The sequence below is a fragment of the Caretta caretta genome, chromosome 1 (assembly GCF_965140235.1).
Source record: "Caretta caretta isolate rCarCar2 chromosome 1, rCarCar1.hap1, whole genome shotgun sequence".
NCBI lineage: Eukaryota > Metazoa > Chordata > Testudines > Cheloniidae > Caretta > Caretta caretta.
The window spans coordinates 334,841,311-334,861,364 of record NC_134206.1 but is presented as its reverse complement, the minus strand read 5'-3'; the positions used below and the strand labels follow the sequence as shown (position 1 = coordinate 334,861,364).

The following is a 20,054-nucleotide window of genomic DNA, read 5'->3' as shown; positions in this document are numbered from 1 at the left end:
GCATTACACAAATCCCATGGTCAAAGGATCAACGGTCACGCTGCTTTATGGCTTCCATTAGTGGATGCGATAGAACAAAGTAGACAATTTCAAGTCCCTAGGAAATTAAACAAAAACTAAAGCTGGCCTTAAAATTACTCTAGTAATATGGAAGTAATGCACAAACACTCATGTGCCTGTTAACAAATGTCCCAATTTGTGGGTTAAAACTCTGGGGAATGATTGAACAAGGATGAGATATGATTGTCAAATATCCCCCAACCAGATATATGTTTCGTAGGAGCGTTGTTTGTATGACTGGCTTTTTTTAAGTTATTAAAATGGACATGCTTTACATTTTTTTATGACATGCATGTTTTATGTTCCTCAGATAAATGGGAAGCCGCTTCAGTACATTTTCCCGCATGCAAGACTCAAACTACTGAGAGACCCAAAGGATCACACTGTATCAGGTAAAAATAATAAAACCCAAACAAAATGTACACCTGGTTTTATTAGAATGCTTATTAAGTAGCATGCACATGGTTTGCAATGCCAATGATGGTTGCTCAGTCCTGTGTGGCAGGAAATGTACTGCTCATCTTACATGTTTTTAGTGATAACAGAAAACAGTGACCTACAGAAGTGGTCATGAGACTTTGTTAAAAATAGACAAATTACTGTAAACAATTTGATACTGAAAACACATAGGCAAGTTGGCTGTATTAGTGAGATATATCAGGAGGCTGTATGTCTGTCACTCTCTATATGTCTGTCCTCTTCATATGACAATCTCATATAGAATTTAATAGGGATGAAGCCACTAAAGATCTAAAGAAATTGAATAGGCTTATGTAAAAATTCAAAACTTGCAGAATTTTATGAAGAATTCTGCCCTTTCTGTAGAGTTTAAATTATATCAGCTTGTTAAAAAACCTATAGGAAAGTTATTGCTTTCTGTTATATTCTACAGAAACTTTTCTCCCTCGTCATCCCTTCACAATATGTGTGTGTGTGTGTATAGAGAGTGAAAGAGATCGGCTGAGAGCGGATATGTGTTATTTTGTATCCTATTACACAGGCTACAGCAGGTGAATCAAGACCAGTGCTGCAGTACAATTCTTCTATGTCAGAGTGTAAAACACCTTCTATATCAAGAGCTAATAGGTGCTAGGTCTGTTTGTTGTTTTTCAGAATTGTACGTTTTTTTAATAAGAGAGTGTATTGATTAGGAAGTAAGTGTTTTTCTGTGGAGATACATGCTATTTATATTCTGCCAGTGGTGTGTAATTTAGCCTTTTGTGGTTTTCTTGCAGAACAATCAGACTTTCTTTTAACTACTATTGAAAATTCAAATAGCATATGTCAAAATCCACTTCTGTCTGGAAGTAATTACTTGTTGCCAACCACTGGTTTCCCTCCAGCATTTAATGGGAAGTAGCATCATGTTTCGTTGCATTTCTATATATTGCTTTCCCAGCATTTTTTGCTGAAAATCTCAATTATTTTCTCACATCCTCCCCCTGTCTTTCAGGCATGTAAACAAGAGGGGCACTCTCATGTGCCCCCTTCTGGCTGGGGTGCCTCTGTAGTGCCCTGATTTTTATCCTCCCTCATCCAGGCTCTTTTAAACAGACTCCTACACATTTGCTTATCCAATCACTCAAAATCCCCAAGGTCCATCCCAGGGCACAGCTTTTACCTCACAGCCTGGTGTTCACAGGGTCCTTTTATCAGTTCTTAGAAGGTGCCCCATTCTGGGGTTTGGCTTGCCTCTGCCTTGCTCAGAGCTGACTCTCTTACAGACGTCCCAGAATCAGCTCCCGCTTCGAGAACTGCTTCAGGGCTTTTATAAGGAACCAGCTGCTCGAAGTTCCCTCCCTGGTCCAGGTATTTCTGGTTGAGTCGTTTAGTAAGTTCAAGTCTCCTTCAAGCAGCTCTTTCCCTCCCTTTGCTCTCTCACAAGGCATTGAAGCAGTTTTCTCTCTATGTACTCCCTTGGCATTAATTTCTACAAAACAGATATCGCACCCACTAATTAATTTAAAATACTAGCTCTTCCACTATCCCAGACTGTAGAGTTTAAAAAGACAGTTCATACCCTTTGTACAGCCCTGGGCTCCTGAAGTCAATTGGAGTTACTTGTAATCCTCCTCGGGATTTCTTGCCCTGCAGGGAAATGAATAATGCTGAGATCCAAGCTGTTCTCTTTCTGAAGAACAGGTGGAATTATAGCCGCATGAAACTAGTTACCTCATGGTTTTGTTTTGAAGAGGACCTGATTCTCTCACCACTGTTGTGTGCTGTTATTTACAGAGTGTAAACTGCTGCCTAACCTGAGTCCTCCACTGGCTCACACCAATGGCAGCATTTCACATCCACTCTGCACAAATGTAAATCACCATGCAGGATGAGAAGTGATGGAAAATCAAGCCCTGTATATTTAATTCCTCTTCACCTTCTGATACTCTCAGTGTATAGGGTTATTTTTCTCAGGCTCCCCTTCAGCCACTGTGATAATGTGCCAAATAGTGTGCCCTTGCCAGTCACAAGAGAAATCACCATTAAGAATGGTACAACTTGCCTATAGGAATTAGTATTTAAAAATATTTGTGCGTATTGTACAAGGTCTCATGGCCCCTTATTGGTGGGTTAGCACAAGCAGACAGAGCCCCCAGAATGGTGATACAGGCATGAGCTCAGTAAACAACAGAGTGACATAAGAATGTATTACTGGAAGAGAATTCAGAGGTACATCTTCTGGTGCTGATGGTGTCTACTGGTACATGAGAGCTTCACTTTCTCCCTCAGGTTGGAAGAACACACCCTAAAGTTCCCCCCCAGTCACTTCCTGACATGGGGCCCTTCCCCTCTGGGAGAATCTATTGTCTGTAGATGTGTCACACAGAGACCTAGCCACCAAAACTGCGACCAGATTTTCAGAACAGTTCAGTATGTTAGGTGAACGCTTCGTGCCCTTTGAACATCTGTCCATCGGTGTTACGCTGGGAGCAGCTGGCTCCTGAGCCCCCTTGAGAATCCAGCCCTATGAAGGATTGCTGTCCCTGAGTTACATCTACTGGGAAACAGAGCATAATGTGGTAGAAAGGCTAAGTTCCCAAACAGAGAAAAGGTGAGAGGAGTGACTCTTGATTAGATTCCCTCCTACCCCCAGAGATGTCTGGGGCACTGCCACTCCACAGTGTTTAGGACAGGACGGCATGGAGCCAGGGAGACTGCTGACTTGTTAAATGGTGGGCTTCACAGTGGAAATTTACTTATTGCTGCTTGGAGCAGAAGATATTCCCCTCCCTCCCACTCCCGGTGACTTCTGTCTCTCTTGCACATCAGGTAGGTTGCAAATGGAGGAGGATGGTGGTTAGTCAAAGGCAGGACCGCTGCTGTCCGGGAGGAGGTAGGCAGGAAAACAGTCGAAGGCTTGGGATTTGCATATTTCATTCCTCACATATCTTTGAGGTGAATGGAATTTTGGGCCTCCTTTGCATGCCAGCCTTGCCTCGCCCTGCTCTTCTGAGGAGGAAAACTGGTAGATATGCTGCAAATTTAAACATGCAGAGTTTTCTGCTGGGGTTTTATGATCTTGGGTGGTCTCTCCCAGAAGCCACATTGCCCTGCTTGTATTTGCTATTATAAAAATAAATCGTTTGACCAACCAATACCAACAAACTGGTGACCAGTTCTAGTTATCATCCAAACAGTGAATGAAGCTGTTTTTATAATACCAGAGGCAGAGGAGACCTTAGAAATCTTTTATACAGTTCCAGGTCATTTAAAAGTGTAATAATTAATTAATACATATCTTAGAAAGCCCACCAGCCCCGCCACAGCAGAGGTGGCGCAGCAGCAAGATAATTGGACGATCCTCTATATAACATGGCATCTCCTCATTTAAAAACAAAAAAAAGCAGAGGCGTCAGAATATTCAGCCAGTCAGATGATGCGATCAGCTAAATTTGTAAGCTATTTGGGGCAGAGATGTTCAGTTATTGTACATTTGTACAGTGCCTAGCACAACGGAGCAGTGACTCAGTTGAAGCTAATAAATAGAGGCTATAAATGTTAAATATTAATAGTCTCAGATCGTTTAAATCCATTTCAAACAGTCTGAAGTGATGCTGCGTACCTAGCACAGAGTCTTTTTTAAAATGAAAGCAGAAAATACAACACTCACATTACTTCCAGAGTTGAGGGCCTGTCGAGCCTATGCCTTAGGCTGTCTCGATGCACAAAAGTTTCCCATAGATTTCGCCAGGAGAGTGAGGTGCTAAAGGCAGGGGCATGCCATCTCTGTATGCAAGGCATGAACTTCATGGACTCTGTGCCTGATCGGTTATGCGCTGTCCAACTGGAGGGCTGTGGACTGGGATCCAGCTCCCAGGATGGTTCCGTCTGGCCTTCAAAAAAGTGCTCAGATACTACAGTGATAGGGCAGCATGAGAACTATATGGAATGGAATAGAATGCAAATCTTATTACAAGTCCATGCAGCTAAGTCTTCAAATTGTGTTGTCCATCAAGAAAATATGACTATCCTGCATCATAGATTCCAAGCCATAAGGGACTATTGGGACCATCTAGTCTGGTCCCCTGTATAACACAGGCCATAGATCTTTTCTGAGTTGATTCCTGTTTGAACTAGAGCATATGGAATGTATATAGCTGTTTACTGGGCTTCTAAATTTATTTGTATATGACTGAGCATGAAGCTTTTTTGATGAATTAAGCCAACGGTCCACAATTCCTGTGGCAGTGGCATCCTCCACAGAGCGTGATCCTGTACCCGCCATATGTGCAAGCTACTCCTGCACAGAGGATGCCATTTTGGACTGTCTAAAACATACAAGGGAGTTGTTGCATGCCTTACTAAAACTGGCCCAGCTTGCTATTGGCTGATGGAATGAAGGACTGGACCCCTAACGATCAATTAGTTTTCAGTCCTGTGAGAGGCTACTAAGATCCAAGTGCGACTGCTTTGTGGGAAAACTGAATGGATCTTTCCTAACTGCCCCTCTTTTTCTGCATCACTCACCGTCCCCTAGAGCTCTCAGCTCTTCTCTGTACTGCAGGAAGGTTTATAGTACAAAATGTCCTCAACACATTTGCCAAATGTAAATGCCACCGGCCTTTTACTGCTAGGCCTGAATAAATTGCCGAAGGGTTTTGTCTCCAAAGATTCATTAATAGTTTTCAATACATTTGGAAGGAATTGGCATCATTGTGCAGCTCAGATGCCAAAGCAATGATGGCAGTGATCAGAGAATGATAATGTAGGAGCATTTAATGATCCAGAAACACACTGCTTGTTTTCACTCAAAGTCTACTTGTCTCTTATGGGTCCTTGGCCACAGCCAGCAAGAGAGTTCATTTTAGCATGCTCGCATTTTCCCTTCTGGTGTTTAAAGTGGAGTGGTTACAGCTGGAATAAAAGAGGGAAGAGGTGGCTGCATGAGACAATAAGGGCGCTGACAGTAGCTGCTGCAAACATTGCAAGAGCTACACACACACATTGTCTTCCTCCTCCTGGTCACAAGACCCTTTCTCATGCAGGGTGAAGGCTCAGCATGGCAGGAAATCTCAATAGCTCTGCACGTCTGGCTACACCCAAGTATGGGGTAGCCCATGGCTGCAGCATATCATCATGTGGGACTGAATTACAGTGCCAGAGGCAATGCTCCTTTCCCAAATGTATGATGTCAAGCTGTCATCTTTCCAGTTCTGTCCCTGCAGGGCAAAAAGCACCTGTTAGTTGCAAGGCTGTCTGTGCTGCAGGACACTCTCCCTGATGCCCCTTTGTGTGCAGGCAGAGCAGCGGTACAGGGAGGAGTCTGCACTGAATATGCTAATTAGTTCTGGGCAGAGGCTAGGCCTCTGGATCGTGACTTCTACAGATCTACTGTTCAAGAAACCACATGCAGGAGGGACTGGGCTGGACATGGCTGCAAAGAGGTTTCAGAGGTGCTTTGAACCCTACTTATAGTTTGAGGGGTTAGTTTCTCGCTCCTTTCCCTCTCCCGCCATAAAAATCAGATCTAATTCCCTAAGCAGAGCAAATTTACTGGGCATTTATTCAGGGAGATGGGGGTGGATTTAACACAATTTTCATATATCAAGCCTACATTGCTGGACTTTCTTCCTAGTGTATATATTTTGGGTTATTTCAGCTTCAAGTCCGTTCTGACAACAAAACCATAGATTAAAATGCAGACGTGCAGTGAACATAAGGAATTATTACCAGGCAGATAACGAGTGCATGGAACACAGGTACAGTCCAGGTTTAGCTGGGGTGGTGGCCATGAAGATAAGGGAATGGGATATAACTTGTTCCCGATGCTTCACCTAGAGCTGGTGCTAGCCTATTGGGGGCCCTAAGCAGGAATATTTTTCTCCCCCCCCCCCATACTAAAAAAGTGAATGGGGGCCCACTTGAGCTGCTCGAAGCCCTAAGCAATTGCTGAGTCTGCTGATGCCTAGTGCTGGCTTTGAGTTCACCCTTCACATAGGGACAGCTGCCTCCATCCTGGAGTGTATGTGGGGTGCCCCTGCTTCTGTGGGCCCAATACCCTGCGGACCGGAGATGATCCTACCCTTCCCCAGAGACCAGCACACAAGCTCTCCCTGATCATGCACAAAGACACACACAGGTGAGGGGAAGGGTTTACCCCTAAACAATGATGATGCCAGCTCATGGACCTCTTCCCCTTCTGAGCAAAATGAAAAGCAAGTAAACATGAGGGGAATGGAAAGGAATACAGATTTACGTGGCTGGGATCATCCTGTGGGATTCACCATTGCAAGTGGTGAGGGAAGGTGGGGCTAGGTCACTTAATGAACGTAAGTAGATGTTTGTTATATTACTTAATGCACTGCTAGAAAGTGCTCATATACTATAGTGATAGGGCAGCATAAGAACTATATAGAATAGAATAGAACAGAAAACAAATCTGATTACAAGTCCACGCAGCTAAGTCTTCAAACTGTGTTGTCCATCAAGAAAATATGACTGTCCTGCATCATAGATGCCAAGCCATAAGGGACTACTGTGACCATCTAGTCTGATCCCCTGTATAATACAGGCCATAGATCTTTTTTTGAGTTGATTCCTGTTTGAACTAGAGCATATGAAATGTATCTAGCTGTTTACTGGGCTTCTAAATTTATTTGTAAATGAATGAGCATGAAGCTTATTTGATTAAATAAGCTGAGGGTCCACAATTCCTGTGGCAGTCAGGCTGAGTTGTGCTCACTGCTCGGCACTTATGAAAATCAGGCCAATCTGGAATAACTGTAGGGTTTTTTTTCAAGATTCACTAAAGGCTAGTGGGGAGAACCCCAAATGTAGCTGTTTCTAACACTCCATTAGCATGACACTGTATTTTTAGCACTGGTGAATAGCAGTTGTGGAATAGCCAGTGAGTGGGGTTCTTGTGCAACAGATCACAGATCAATACTTACTGTGAAATCCTTAGGCACAAGTAAAAGAAAAATAGATTCCCAGTCCTAAAACTAGTCCTGCATTGTTAAGGACACTAGGACAAAGACAGCCCTCATTTATGCCCATGCAACCTCAGTGAGTTAAATTAAATTGCATAGATGTAATTGAGGGCTGAATTGGAGGGGCCGGGGGACTATATACCTATATCTCGATGTCACCTTTCTGGGTAAACAAGTAACATGTTTATGCATGTATGTGTTTACCTAGAAATATTTTATAGGCTTTTATTCCATGTCTGTGATTGCCCCTCTAAATAGCTCTTTATTCTGAATGCCCTAAAAAGTGTTTTAAAAAATAAGTTCCACTGACATTCAGCAGCTTAATAGCCTGTGTACTTTCCTCTTTTAGAACATGATACTATATTGAGTGTGTGTCATAGTGTGTGGGGATTTTTTGAGAAGAGAATATACCCTTTACCCTGGAAGGTTTATGCCTGGTATCTTACAGACTGGATGGGAGAAGACATTGGAAAAATAAAGCAGGAGGGTAGAATGCAGATTCCCACAGAGAAGAAAGTGAAGTTAAAATTTTAGGCACATATGAGTGATATGAGTACATAAAGCTTGTCAAGAACATTAGGGAAAATTAGAAATCCAGGAAACGCTGAGGTAAGGTTGCACTTCTCAGATAAACACTCAAACTATCATAACTACCCCAAGATGCGGCAGCATGCCATCTTCCCTTCCTTATACAGAGACTATCAAAAATGTACAGCATGCAGCATTTGTTTAATTTGTCTCATCCATTCATGTCTCCAGTTACTAAGTATAATTCATGGAAGTGCTCTAAGAGCATGTGCTGGGGGTCTGAAATGTATGTATGCAGACATGCTAGCACAGTCAAATGATATTTAAAGAACTGGCTGTCACATGAGATCACAGAGCTCTTTACTTTGAGGTGCTGAACACCTATTACTACTGGGTGAACCTTCCAGGATTGAGCCCTTTATAATGATTTAAGAACAGTTGCCTTTAGTGTTTGTCTGTGGATAGATAAGGTAGTCGCGGTAGCTTGGGTGCCTCATTTGACATGTGCAGTGCCAATTCTGCCTTTCCTGAGCTCCTGTGTTTTTAAACTCTAATATTCTTGACAGGTAATATGCACTCAACTCACCCATGCACTCTTGTCACCTTAATGGCACTTCAGCTAAGGTTTTTCTGTGGAAATTTCCTTAGCCTTCAAAAAATACAGTTGTATGATCTGCTGGAGACAATTTATTTTACTGCAAACGTTAAGAGATCCACAAGAAGGGAGGTCAAGCTGACTTTAGGAAGTTCTTTTTATGTGGCATCTCCATTCCTGGAGATTTGCAGCCATGGTAGCCCATTCTGTATGATCCTCTGCTAATCTCATTGTGAAGGAATAGTCCTCTTCATCCACCCAGGATACCACATCATCCATCCAAGATTTTCTTGTTTTGCCTCATGTTCTTCTACCATCAGCTGTCCCTGGAACATGGATCACCCAAATGAAGTTCAAAGTGGGGAAAATCAAGCCTGAGGGCTCAGACTGGACATGCAAAAACTGAGATGCCCCAAATCAGTGGCCACTTCTGAAAATAATTGTTATTGATTATTTGTATGTAGTAGCACCTACCAGCCCCATTCATGGACCGGGACCCCATTGTGCTAGGGGCTGTACAAGCACAGAACAAAAGGACTGTCCCTGTTTCAAAGAACTTGTCTTCCTCTTCTCTAAAGCTGCATGGGTAAAATGTGGTCTAGTAGATAGAGCCCTGGACTGGAACTGGGCTCTGTTCATAGCTCTGCTGATGGCCAGTTGTGTGATCTTTGGCAAATCATTTTAATCCCACTCTGTGCCTCAGTTCCCCTATCTGTAAAGTTGGGATAATGATACTGATCACCTTTGTAAGGTGCTTTGAAATGTACAGTTGAAAAGCCATGTACAATAGCTAGGTATTAGTATTATACAAAGTTTGGAAGATGCATAAATAATTTTCCTAGAGGTGGTATGGATTGAGAAGTCTAGTGAAAAAGCCAGGAGATTAAGATAAGCAAAACAGAACAATGACTGGCATGTTGGGCTCTTTTGCTCTCCCTAAAAGTTCTTATTTTGCTACTTACTAGAAGTCCAGGTGGGTGATGGCTGGGGAGGCAATTAGAAGTAGGTTTAATATAAGTCATCTTTAGAGAAAGGACTGGCATTTTTTTCAATTTTTCTCTGTGTAGAAGAACAATACTATGACAGTTATTTGGCTAGCAAAGGGTACCATGTTTAAATGAACCAAATTGTGTGGGGAAAATAATTGACTTTCTTCCTTGTCAGAAATAATTGTACATTGGGGGCTCATTTTGCCAAACAGCAAACCCAATAGCAAATTAGCATGCATGTAATTTATATTATGTTTTTCTTCTGCAGGAGTCAGGTTAACAAGTGGCGGGAGAGAGTCTGTGCACACAAACGCTTATGCCAGCAAAACTTATGTTGCTCAGGGGGGTGGGATTTTTATATCCCTGAGTGGCAAATTATTTGCCAATATAAGTGCTACAGTCGACATGGCCTTAGTTAAAAGGGCTATATTGCACCATGGGCCAAAATTTCAAGTCTGTACTCAGTACTTTCTCAGGCAAAATCCCACTGAGTTCACAAGTCAAAGTTTTGCCTGAGAAATAACTGAATAAAAACTGAGGGAAGATCTCAGGATTTGGTCCAATATGCAGCAAGATTTTGTAAATTACATGGTGGTTCTTTACCATTCAGCACAGCTTAGTGTAAGTGGGGGAACAGTCCCGCTATTGTGGGGAACTTTCCTGGCTTCTGCACTACCCTGGTTAAGTGGGCTAGCGAAAGGATCTGAATCCTCGCTCTCACTTCCTTTACCCAGTGGCCTCCGTGCCCTTGAGGACTCCCCTTCTGTCTGACAGAGTCCTCATAACCCAACAAGGCTGGGCCCACTATTCCTGGGGGGCTCGACCCCCAACCCTGCTGTGGTCACCTAGGACAGGGGCTAGGGTGTCCCCACTCTGGGGTACTCTCTCTGCCCTGGGCACTTCTCTGACCCACTGAACATTACATACAAGTTAAAGCAAATGCAAGTTATTTAATCAACAATTAATTTTAAAAAGAATAAGAAAAAATGGGAAACACATCAACCCGCTCTGTGGCAGGGAACATCACAAACAGTGTCTCTGGAATGTCAGGGCAGTTCACAGTCTGTTCCTTGTAGGTCCCAGGCCTCCTTCTCCAGCCCTGGCTGTGCTGCAGGGATGCTGTGGGTTGGACACTTGATCTGGTGGTGGCCACACGCTCTCAGGCTCTAGGTGGCAAGGCCCTTCTTCCCAGCGTTGCCCCCGCCCTGTCGGGGTTACCAATCCCCCTCCATGTCTGGCCCGCAGAGCCTCCTGGCTGAGGTGTCTCCCTGTGCTGGGCCCACTGCCCAGGGTCCCCCTCGCTCTCCCCAGCTGCTCACGACACCCGGTTCCGGACTGCTCCAGCCCCAGTTCCAGCTCCACTCTGCCTCAGCTCCAGCCCCACTCTGCCTCAGCACGGCTGCTGCTCTGCCTCCAGCTCTCTGGGCTGCTTCTCTGGCCCCTCTGGCTCTGGTTGCTACAGCTCTGCTCCCAGGACAGGGTCTGCTCTGCAGGCTGCTTCTGTGACGCTGCTCCCAGCACTGACCTGCTTCGTGGGCTGCTTCTCTGGTCCCTCTGGCTCTGGTTGCTGCAGCTCTCCTCCCAGGGCAAGTCTGCTTTCTCTGGGCTGTGCCTCTGGCTTTGGAGCTGCAGCTCTGCTCCCAGGACAGGGTCTGCTCTCTCTGGGCTGCTTTTCTGGTCCCTCTGGATCTGGCATAGCTCTGCTCCCCAGCTCAGCTAGGACCCCTGCTTTCTCCTTAGCTTGGCCCCACTCTGACTGACCCAGGTAATTCCAGCTTACACGGAGAATGGGACATCCCTGGCCTCCTGACTCACTGATTAGCCTACCCGCCCTGTCATTCAGGCTGACCTGGAGCATTGGCCTCTCCCCATTGTTCCTGGGGGCTGTCAGTCTCAGAGTCCTGATTCCCCATCAACCCTTCCCCTTTTTAGTATTGGGCGCTAGCAACTAAAACACCCCCACTGAATGTTAGTAAGGGGGCAACAGTCCCCTTACATTAGAATGTAATGGCGAACGGGGGAAGTCCCGGATGACTGGAAAAAGGCTAATGTAGTGCCAATCTTTAAAAAAGGGAAGAAGGAGGATCCTGGGAACTACAGGCCAGTCAGCCTCACCTCAGTCCCTGGAAAAATCATGGAGCAGGTCCTCAAGGAATCAATCCTGAAGCACTTGCATGAGAGGAAAGTGATCAGGAACAGCCAGCATGGATTCACCAAGGGAAGGTCATGCCTGACTAATCTAATCACCTTTTATGATGAGATTACTGGTTCTGTGGATGAAGGGAAAGCAGTGGATGTATTGTTTCTTGACTTTAGCAAAGCTTTTGACACGGTCTCCCACAGTATTCTTGTCAGCAAGTTAAGGAAGTATGGGCTGGAAGAATGCACTATAAGGTGGGTAGAAAGCTGGCTAGATTGTCGGGCTCAACGGGTAGTGATCAATGGCTCCATGTCTAGTTGGCAGCCGGTGTCAAGTGGAGTGCCCCAGGGGTCAGTCCTGGGGCCGGTTTTGTTCAATATCTTCATAAATGATCTGGAGGATGGTGTGGATTGCACTCTCAGCAAATTTGCAGATGATACTAAACTGGGAGGAGTGGTAGATACGCTGGAGGGGAGGGATAGGATACAGAAGGACCTAGACAAATTGGAGGATTGGGCCAAAAGAAATCTGATGAGGTTCAATAAGGATAAGTGCAGGGTCCTGCACTTAGGATGGAAGAATCCAATGCACCGCTACAGACTAGGGACCGAATGGCTAGGCAGCAGTTCTGCGGAAAAGGACCTAGGGGTGACAGTGGACGAGAAGCTGGATATGAGTCAGCAGTGTGCCCTTGTTGCCAAGAAGGCCAATGGCATTTTGGGATGTATAAGTAGGGGGCATAGCGAGCAGATCGAGGGACGTGATCGTTCCCCTCTATTCGACATTGGTGAGGCCTCATCTGGAGTACTGTGTCCAGTTTTGGGCCCCACACTACAAGAAGGATGTGGATAAATTGGAGAGAGTCCAGCGAAGGGCAACAAAAATGATTAGGGGTCTAGAACACATGACTTATGAGGAGAGGCTGAGGGAGCTGGGATTGTTTAGCCTGCAGAAGAGAAGAATGAGGGGGGATTTGATAGCTGCTTTCAACTACCTGAAAGGGGGTTCCAAAGAGGATGGCTCTAGACTGTTCTCAATGGTAGCAGATGACAGAATGAGGAGTAATGGTCTCAAGTTGCAGTGGGGGAGGTTTAGATTGGATATTAGGAAAAAGTTTTTCACTAAGAGGGTGGTGAAACACTGGAATGCGTTACCTAGGGAGGTGGTAGAATCTCCTTCCTTAGAGGTTTTTAAGGTCAGGCTTGACAAAGCCCTGGCTGGGATGATTTAACTGGGAATTGGTCCTGCTTCGAGCAGGGTGTTGGACTAGATGACCTTCTGGGGTCCCTTCCAACCCTGATATTCTGTGATTCTATGGTTCTATGAATAAGATGCACTGTACTGGAGCATCACAAAATATGCCTGATATAAACATGCAGGTATTGATAGAATACACTGGATATGCCTTGATAGGCCAAAATGCTGTCAGTTATATAAATCTTTCTTGTAATCATGATTTTCATGCATGACTCACAGAAAACACCAATAAAAAATATTCTACGTTTTCCCCTCTATGGGAAGTACATTTGTAAAAAAGCTTGAGTTAAAGTAACTGCTATAGCATTAAATGTGTCATAAAGATTGAATTTTATAGTGACACCATGAATGTGGCTGATGTTTTGTTTGAGCAGATTAATGTCTGTCTTTAATAGCAGATTTATCTTACCTAAGAATCCTGAAAGTTCTATGGTGCTTGATTACTATTTTTGTCTTGGAGTGAGCTGAGATGGTTCCCATATTAGGTTGCAAAGGAGTTTTGCAATATAGACAGAGGGCACTGAACAAATGGAGATGTGATTTTATTACCTCATTCGATGGAACCTGAACTCCACTCTGCTGAAAAGTGTAAATCTAAAGATATTTTTGTGACTTGTGACTAAACTGTTTTAGAAGCTGGAGACAGAGTATATTTTAAATGTGGTTAGATATTGGGCTGTAACATATTAGGGTTAGATATTCCCTTTAACAAAGAAAGGGAAGGGGAAGAGGAGAGAACAGAACAAGCAGAGAAAAGTGAACATGAATGGAGAAGGATAAAGATTAATTGTTGCAGGTTGCACTAAAGGCAACACAGAGGACCAAATATTCTTGATTGGAGCAGGGGCTAAGAGTGCTTTACATAGATATGAATATAAGAGCCTACCTTTAGGCATACAAACAACAAAAATACTTGTTGTCTATAGATATTTACTGAACCTATTAACAATCTCTCGGTGCTAACAAAAGGCTAGTTTGGGTTGTATCATGCAGACAATAGTAAGGGGTGGAGCAAAGGTGCACTGCTAAAATGGGAACACTAGGAGGCACTGTGTCACTGCATTTGCACTGAGATAGTAGAGTAATTCATGGCATGTCTTCCTCCAGTGCAGCCACACCCTACTCTATACAGCCAGCCAGCACTGGCATATGGTTGGACTGAGCCATGGCTCCATCTACCCTCTACCTCTCCCCCCCCATTCTCTGTCCAGTTTCACCAAGGGGGAGGCATCTTCGGCATTGCCCTGGCACTTCCCCAAACATCATGGTTGTGACTCAGGATTCTGTATGAAATGGAGAGGGGCATGTTTCTAACTCCCTTCTCCTCAGTATGGCTGTGTTAAACAAGGCAATAATATAACTCCCGATATGTGGGGGTTTTAAAAGTCACATGGGCTACCTCAATGTCTCTTAAATAGACAGAATCCAAACCTTTTAGGGATTCCACAGGTCAAAGCCAAAACATTAAACTTTACTTGCAAATTGGTTATCAGCCAATGAAATTCTTCAAGTCAGGTGTAATGTGCTTCAAAAAAGAAAAAAAAAAGCTTAATAAGCAGGCTGCTAAATTTTAAACTGTGACAGTTTTTTAATAGTTTCTAATGTGTAGCCCCATGTAGAAGTACTCTGTGATCCTTCCAAGCACTAATCAAAAGAGCATGGGCCATAGCCGCAGCTCGTGTAAATTGATGTTGCTTCATTGAAGTCAATGGACCTTATTATGATATACACCAGCTGAGGATATAACCCTGATCTTATGGTTTAATTGCCTATGGCCAGAAAAATGGGAGAACTGAATAGATTTAATCTGGTTTTGAGGAAAGATCTTCATGTAGCTAATTTAGTTTATAAAAAGCTTCAAACTAATTCTCCTGAGCACAAACCTGAAAACATTTGTACCAATCCTTGCAATCCAGCATTGGTTTTAAAAGTCACATTAGCTAGAGCATACCACAGACTGTACGTTAAAAAAAAAATTGCACATCGCTTGTTTTTAATACATTTGCAGCACTGGTACTGATTTATTTTTTTTCCTTGTGCGATCTGTCTTCACTTTATCCTGACCTGTTATCCAGAAATACTCATCATGTCACTGTCATGTTGTTTTATCGCTATTGTGATATCAAATGCAGAAATCTAGAAAGATTCTTTGCAAGGAAAACTAGTCTGAACACTTCGTAGCAGAGAAGTTGTAATGTTCTCTGATCACTTAGTTTAATTCAGAAAGGTGCCCTGTGTCATGATGTAAAATTCCTTCAGCATGTAAAGGGTTACCAGGATCCTGCCTAACCTACTAAGCAGTCCACCCACCTTATGAAAATCAGGTCCTTTCTCAAGCCGTGTGCCCAAGATCACTAATTGCATTTGAAAATCTTGACCTATGGATCAAACATCCTGAAGTCAGGGAAAACAGATCCCATAGATATCTATAGATATCTACCTACTACTGACACAGTGTAGATTACTGCTCTCCACGTATATACCCCTTTCCTCCAATGTTTTGCCTACACCCACTGTGTGTTCACTGAAAATCAATTGTCCGTATTAATTGCTTCTTGCCTGCCTTTGCACACCTAATTAGACAGACAAATGGTTTTATTTTTGTAAAATTTAGCCCAGAGAAAAGATTTGCTTGGTTTAGCAGTTGACCAATATTTGCACACAGCTTCTGCATCAAGAACCTGTCATTCATGAGTTAGTAAACAAGTCATAGCTAAAATATAGGGCTTTCCTTTTCCCCACCCACCCATCAGATAGTGTTCACACCAGTCACACAAGGATGTTTGCAGCCCTGTAATGTTTGTTGCTTCTAAGAGAAAAATCCCTGCAAACGTTATCCTAAGTCATGTCTAGATGTAGGAAAACTCTCTGTCTCTCTCTCTGTCTCTGTCTCTCTCTCTCACACACACACACACACACACTGGATTAAAGTAGTAAGTATTTCTCTGCTGTAATGCATCCAGCTTTAATTTATGTAATGGGTTATTGATATGTATTTGGAAGAACAAGTATCCTCACCATTTATTCATTGAAATTCTTCCCATAACTCTGGGTTGCTTATTTTCTAATGGATATACTGGAGCTGTGTGTTTCTCTACTAAATGCTAAAGAGATTATATGATTTCATGAACCTCCCTACAGACAGTGCAACATTGACTGGCAAAGATCTTATTTTTATTTCTGATAGGCACAAGGAGTCCCATAAAATGATTTGTAAGCTTTTCCTGTTCCTTGTAATGAGACTTCTAGAGTCAAACAAAGCTAATGTTAGATTGCGGAAGAGAGAGAAAAAACATCTATAAATTTTCCATTGCACAGGATTTTTTTAAAGGGAAAAAGAAAAGTAATCTCTTGGTTGATTTTAGCAGCAGTACAACTGCTTCAGCTTCTGCTGATCAGTATTGGGCCTGGACTGCAACTATCGGTGGTACAGAGCAAGAATAAACCGTTGCAAGATTCTTCAGTAATTGCTACAAACATTGAACTGTTGCTGCATGCCCTGCTGCTTTGGATCATTATTGTGGAATATAGCAGATTTAATAAAGTGTGTGTACACGGGTTACCAGGCATGGTCACTCCAATTTCTCTTCTAGGTTTGATGTAATCACACAAAAACGATTAAAGCTCTGGAAGAAAATCTCCCCTCTTGGGGTCTGGTTTGATAAAATCACATTAACACAGACATTATAAGCATGCAGGAAACCTCTTCTACCCAGGCTTGATTCATCCATCTTTTCCAAATTCTATGAAGCATCTCCTTCAGCCTCTACAGCCCTCGCACTAGGACTGTGGCAAGCTTCTCCCCTTGTATCATCATTCACAAGTCTTTTTCCTAGATTACAGGGGTTCACCTCTTGGTAGAGGCATTCTGTGTAGTCTTTGCCTTTGAGCCCTTGCCTGGAGAGACCAAACATCCTCTACTCCTTCCCTTCAAGTCTCCCAGTAGAAAGATTCCTTCTCTCTCTCTTCACACTGGGTGACTGGACCTCCCTTTTATATCCTGGTTCTTCCTCCCCAGCTGGCCTTGCTGTAGCCTACAGTCATATGATCTGGGAATAAACCAGACACAGGTGAGAGCTGGGCCTGGACCTCTCTTAAAGGTCGAGCCACCCAGTGGCAAGGTGCAAAGGTTCTGATCATACCATGAAGTCAATGAGAAATTAAGAGAGGAGCTTGAACAACTCAGAGCATAGGGCCAACATGAAAACAATTCCTTGAATTGTGTCTTCTCAATGTGTCTGAGTGTGGGAGAATCTGGCTCTTGATGAGGATAAATTAATAAATTTTAATGCAGAAGGGGCCATTATGACCATCTTATCTGACCTACATAACATAGTTTATACAATCACCCAATGATTCCTGCATCTAGCCCAATAATTTGTGGTTGAACTAAAGTGTATGTTTTAGAAAGTAATACAAGACTCCAAGAACTGGAAAATAGGAAAATGCCATTGATCAACAGTGTGAAAATGCCATTGATTTTACCATTTTGCAGTCTTTTTATGTTCTTGCTTTGGGACTGTCAATGCTGCTGCAGTCTAGTGTATCAAACCCTGTTTCAAGAGAGGGGTTGGCTCTTCTAATTGAAATCAGAGATTCTGTGGAGTCTTCAAAGAAGTGGACAGTCAATTACTACATCCTTTGAGGCAAGAATGCTTGAAATTTGCTACATATCGCCAGCTACAGGCAATCTTTAAAATGGTGAGCCAAATTCTGGTCTCATTTACACTGTTGTAAATCTATTGACTGAAAGTGGAATTACTCCAGGAGTATAGTGTAACTGAGAGCAGCGTTTGGCAAATAGGCCCAGATCCTCAAAAAAGTAGTTAGGCTCCTAACTTCCAGTGAAATCTTTGAAATCAGTGGAGATTAGGAGCCTAAATACATTTGAAGATCTGGTCCGTAGTCTGTTTCACCGGTAGTGTAAATGAGGAAAAAGGAGAGCGGCAATTTATTTTCACATTGAGGTGCTGGTGCTCATCAGGACACCAGTGACATGAGTTCCTTGGTGTCATACCGAAATTGTGGGCATCTAGTTACTTTACAGAACCAATTGTGCAGTTTGATCCTAACTACTGGTGACTCAATCCAACATTTTTTGTATTTTTTCCATAGCTTTGAATTCATGCTAAAATAAAAGTCCTTTCATTTATTAGACTTTTGAAATCTTTTCTCAGACTTTTGTGAGTATCTGTTTTCAGAAATAAGTATCAGAGTGGTAGCCGTGTTAGTCTGTATCAGCAAAAAGAATGAGGAGGACTTGTGCCACCTTAGAGCCTAACAAATTTATTTGAGCATAAGCTTTTGTGGGCTAAAGCCCACTTCATCAGATGCATGCAGTGGAAAATACAGTAGGAAGATATAGATATATATATATGGAGAACATTAAAAAATGAGGGTTGCCATACCAATTGTTAATGAGACCAGTCGATTAAGGTGGGCTATTATCAGTAGGAGGAAAAAAAAACTTTTGTAGTGATAATCAGGATGGCCCATTTCAAACAGTTGACAAGAAGGTGTGAGCAACAGTGGGGGAAAATTAGCATGGCGAAATAGTTTTTAGTTTGTGTAATGACTCATTCACTCCCAGTCTTTATTCAAGCCTAATTGAATGGTGTCCAGTTTGCAAATTAATTCCAGTTCTGCAGTTTCTCGTTGGAGTCTGTTTTTGAAGTTTTTTTGTTGAAGAATTGCCACTTTTAGGTCTGTAGCTGTGTGTCCAGGGAGGTTGAAGTGGTCTCCGACTGGTTTTTGAATGTTATAATTCTTGACTTCTGATTTCTGTCCATTTATTCTTTTCTGTAGAGACTGTCTGGTTTGGCCAATGTACATGGCAGAGGGGCATTGTTGGCACAAGATGGCATATATCACATTGGTAGATGTGCAGGTGAACAAGCCTCTGATAGTGTGGCTGATGTGATTAGGTCCTATGATGGTGTCCCTTGAATAAATATGTGGACAGAGTTGGCAACGGGCTTTGTTGCAAGGCATTTTTCCTTTGCATGCATCTGATGAAGTAGGCTTTAGCCCACGAAAGCTTATGCTCAAATAAATTTGTAAATCTCTAAGGTGCCACAAGTACTCCTCAGAAATAAGTAGTTGCTCATAAGCCAAACTGGTAGCTGGCTGTGTATTGAACCATGCTACAAATTCATTTTCATGTGATACATTTCTTTAGAGTTGAGCATCAATTTCTGTCCTTCTGTGAATGTTTTGCTGAGGGTGATAAATCTTAAAGCTTGAGTTAAGGTTAGATAGCAAGAGAGTTTCACAGACTCGTGAGATCAGTAAAAAACAGTTGCAATTAATTAGGAGTGCTTCTAGCTTTCAAGTATCTTAAAAGGATTGCATCTAAATGTATAACATTCCCTTTGAAAAGATGTTTTCTCAAACACAGTTGACAGTTGAAAATCCATAGCCAAAGGTAAACAAGGTGCCCTCTCTCATTCAAAACACAGCGATTCAATTTTTGATGGCTAACTGGACCTCTGTTTTAGAAAAAAGAAACTTGGAGGTCATAAATCAGAAAACCAAAAATTGAAAGATGAATATCAAAATGGTTTGAAAGATGGAAATTAAGACTTAAAGATTTAAAAGAAGAAATAAAAGACCAAGAGGAAAAAAGAGATCTGAGAAACTATATTATGGATGATATTTTTTTAAGCTACCCACATTTGGAGTGATAATTTGGGCAATGCCATTGCAGACAAAAGTAATGAGATCAGTATCTTCAATAGGCACAGTATACAAAACAGGTTTGAAAGTCTGTTTTCACAAAACCCAAAGAGTGAAAATTTAACTCCTGTTATGATGATTTAAACCCAACAAATCAGAATTTTCCAAGTTAGTTCAATTAGTTTAACCCACATGCTGATCTTTTCTCAGATATTTCTTTTAGAAATATTTTCACAGTACAATTATAAAAAATAAAATGCACTTTTCTCAAACAAAGGGGTGCATTCAGTAAGATGCTTACTTTGGGAGGGGGCAAGAAACATATATCTTTGATTGAAACAGGCATTTAATTGTAAATTCATATGGGTGGCCGTCAGTGT

At 42.6% G+C, this 20,054-nt stretch overlaps 1 protein-coding gene across 5 annotated transcripts in view; it reads left to right on the top strand.

Moving 5' to 3' along the window:
• The window catches only part of PCLO (piccolo presynaptic cytomatrix protein), a 537,772-nt gene that overhangs the window by 356,227 nt on the left and 161,491 nt on the right, over nucleotides 1-20,054 (top strand). For all 5 annotated transcript variants that reach the window (XM_048836504.2, XM_048836503.2, XM_048836502.2 and 2 more), the window contains exon 9: nucleotides 371-452. In XM_048836504.2, coding sequence (XP_048692461.2) covers nucleotides 371-452 — 82 coding nt within the window. The remainder of the gene's footprint in view (nucleotides 1-370; nucleotides 453-20,054) is intronic.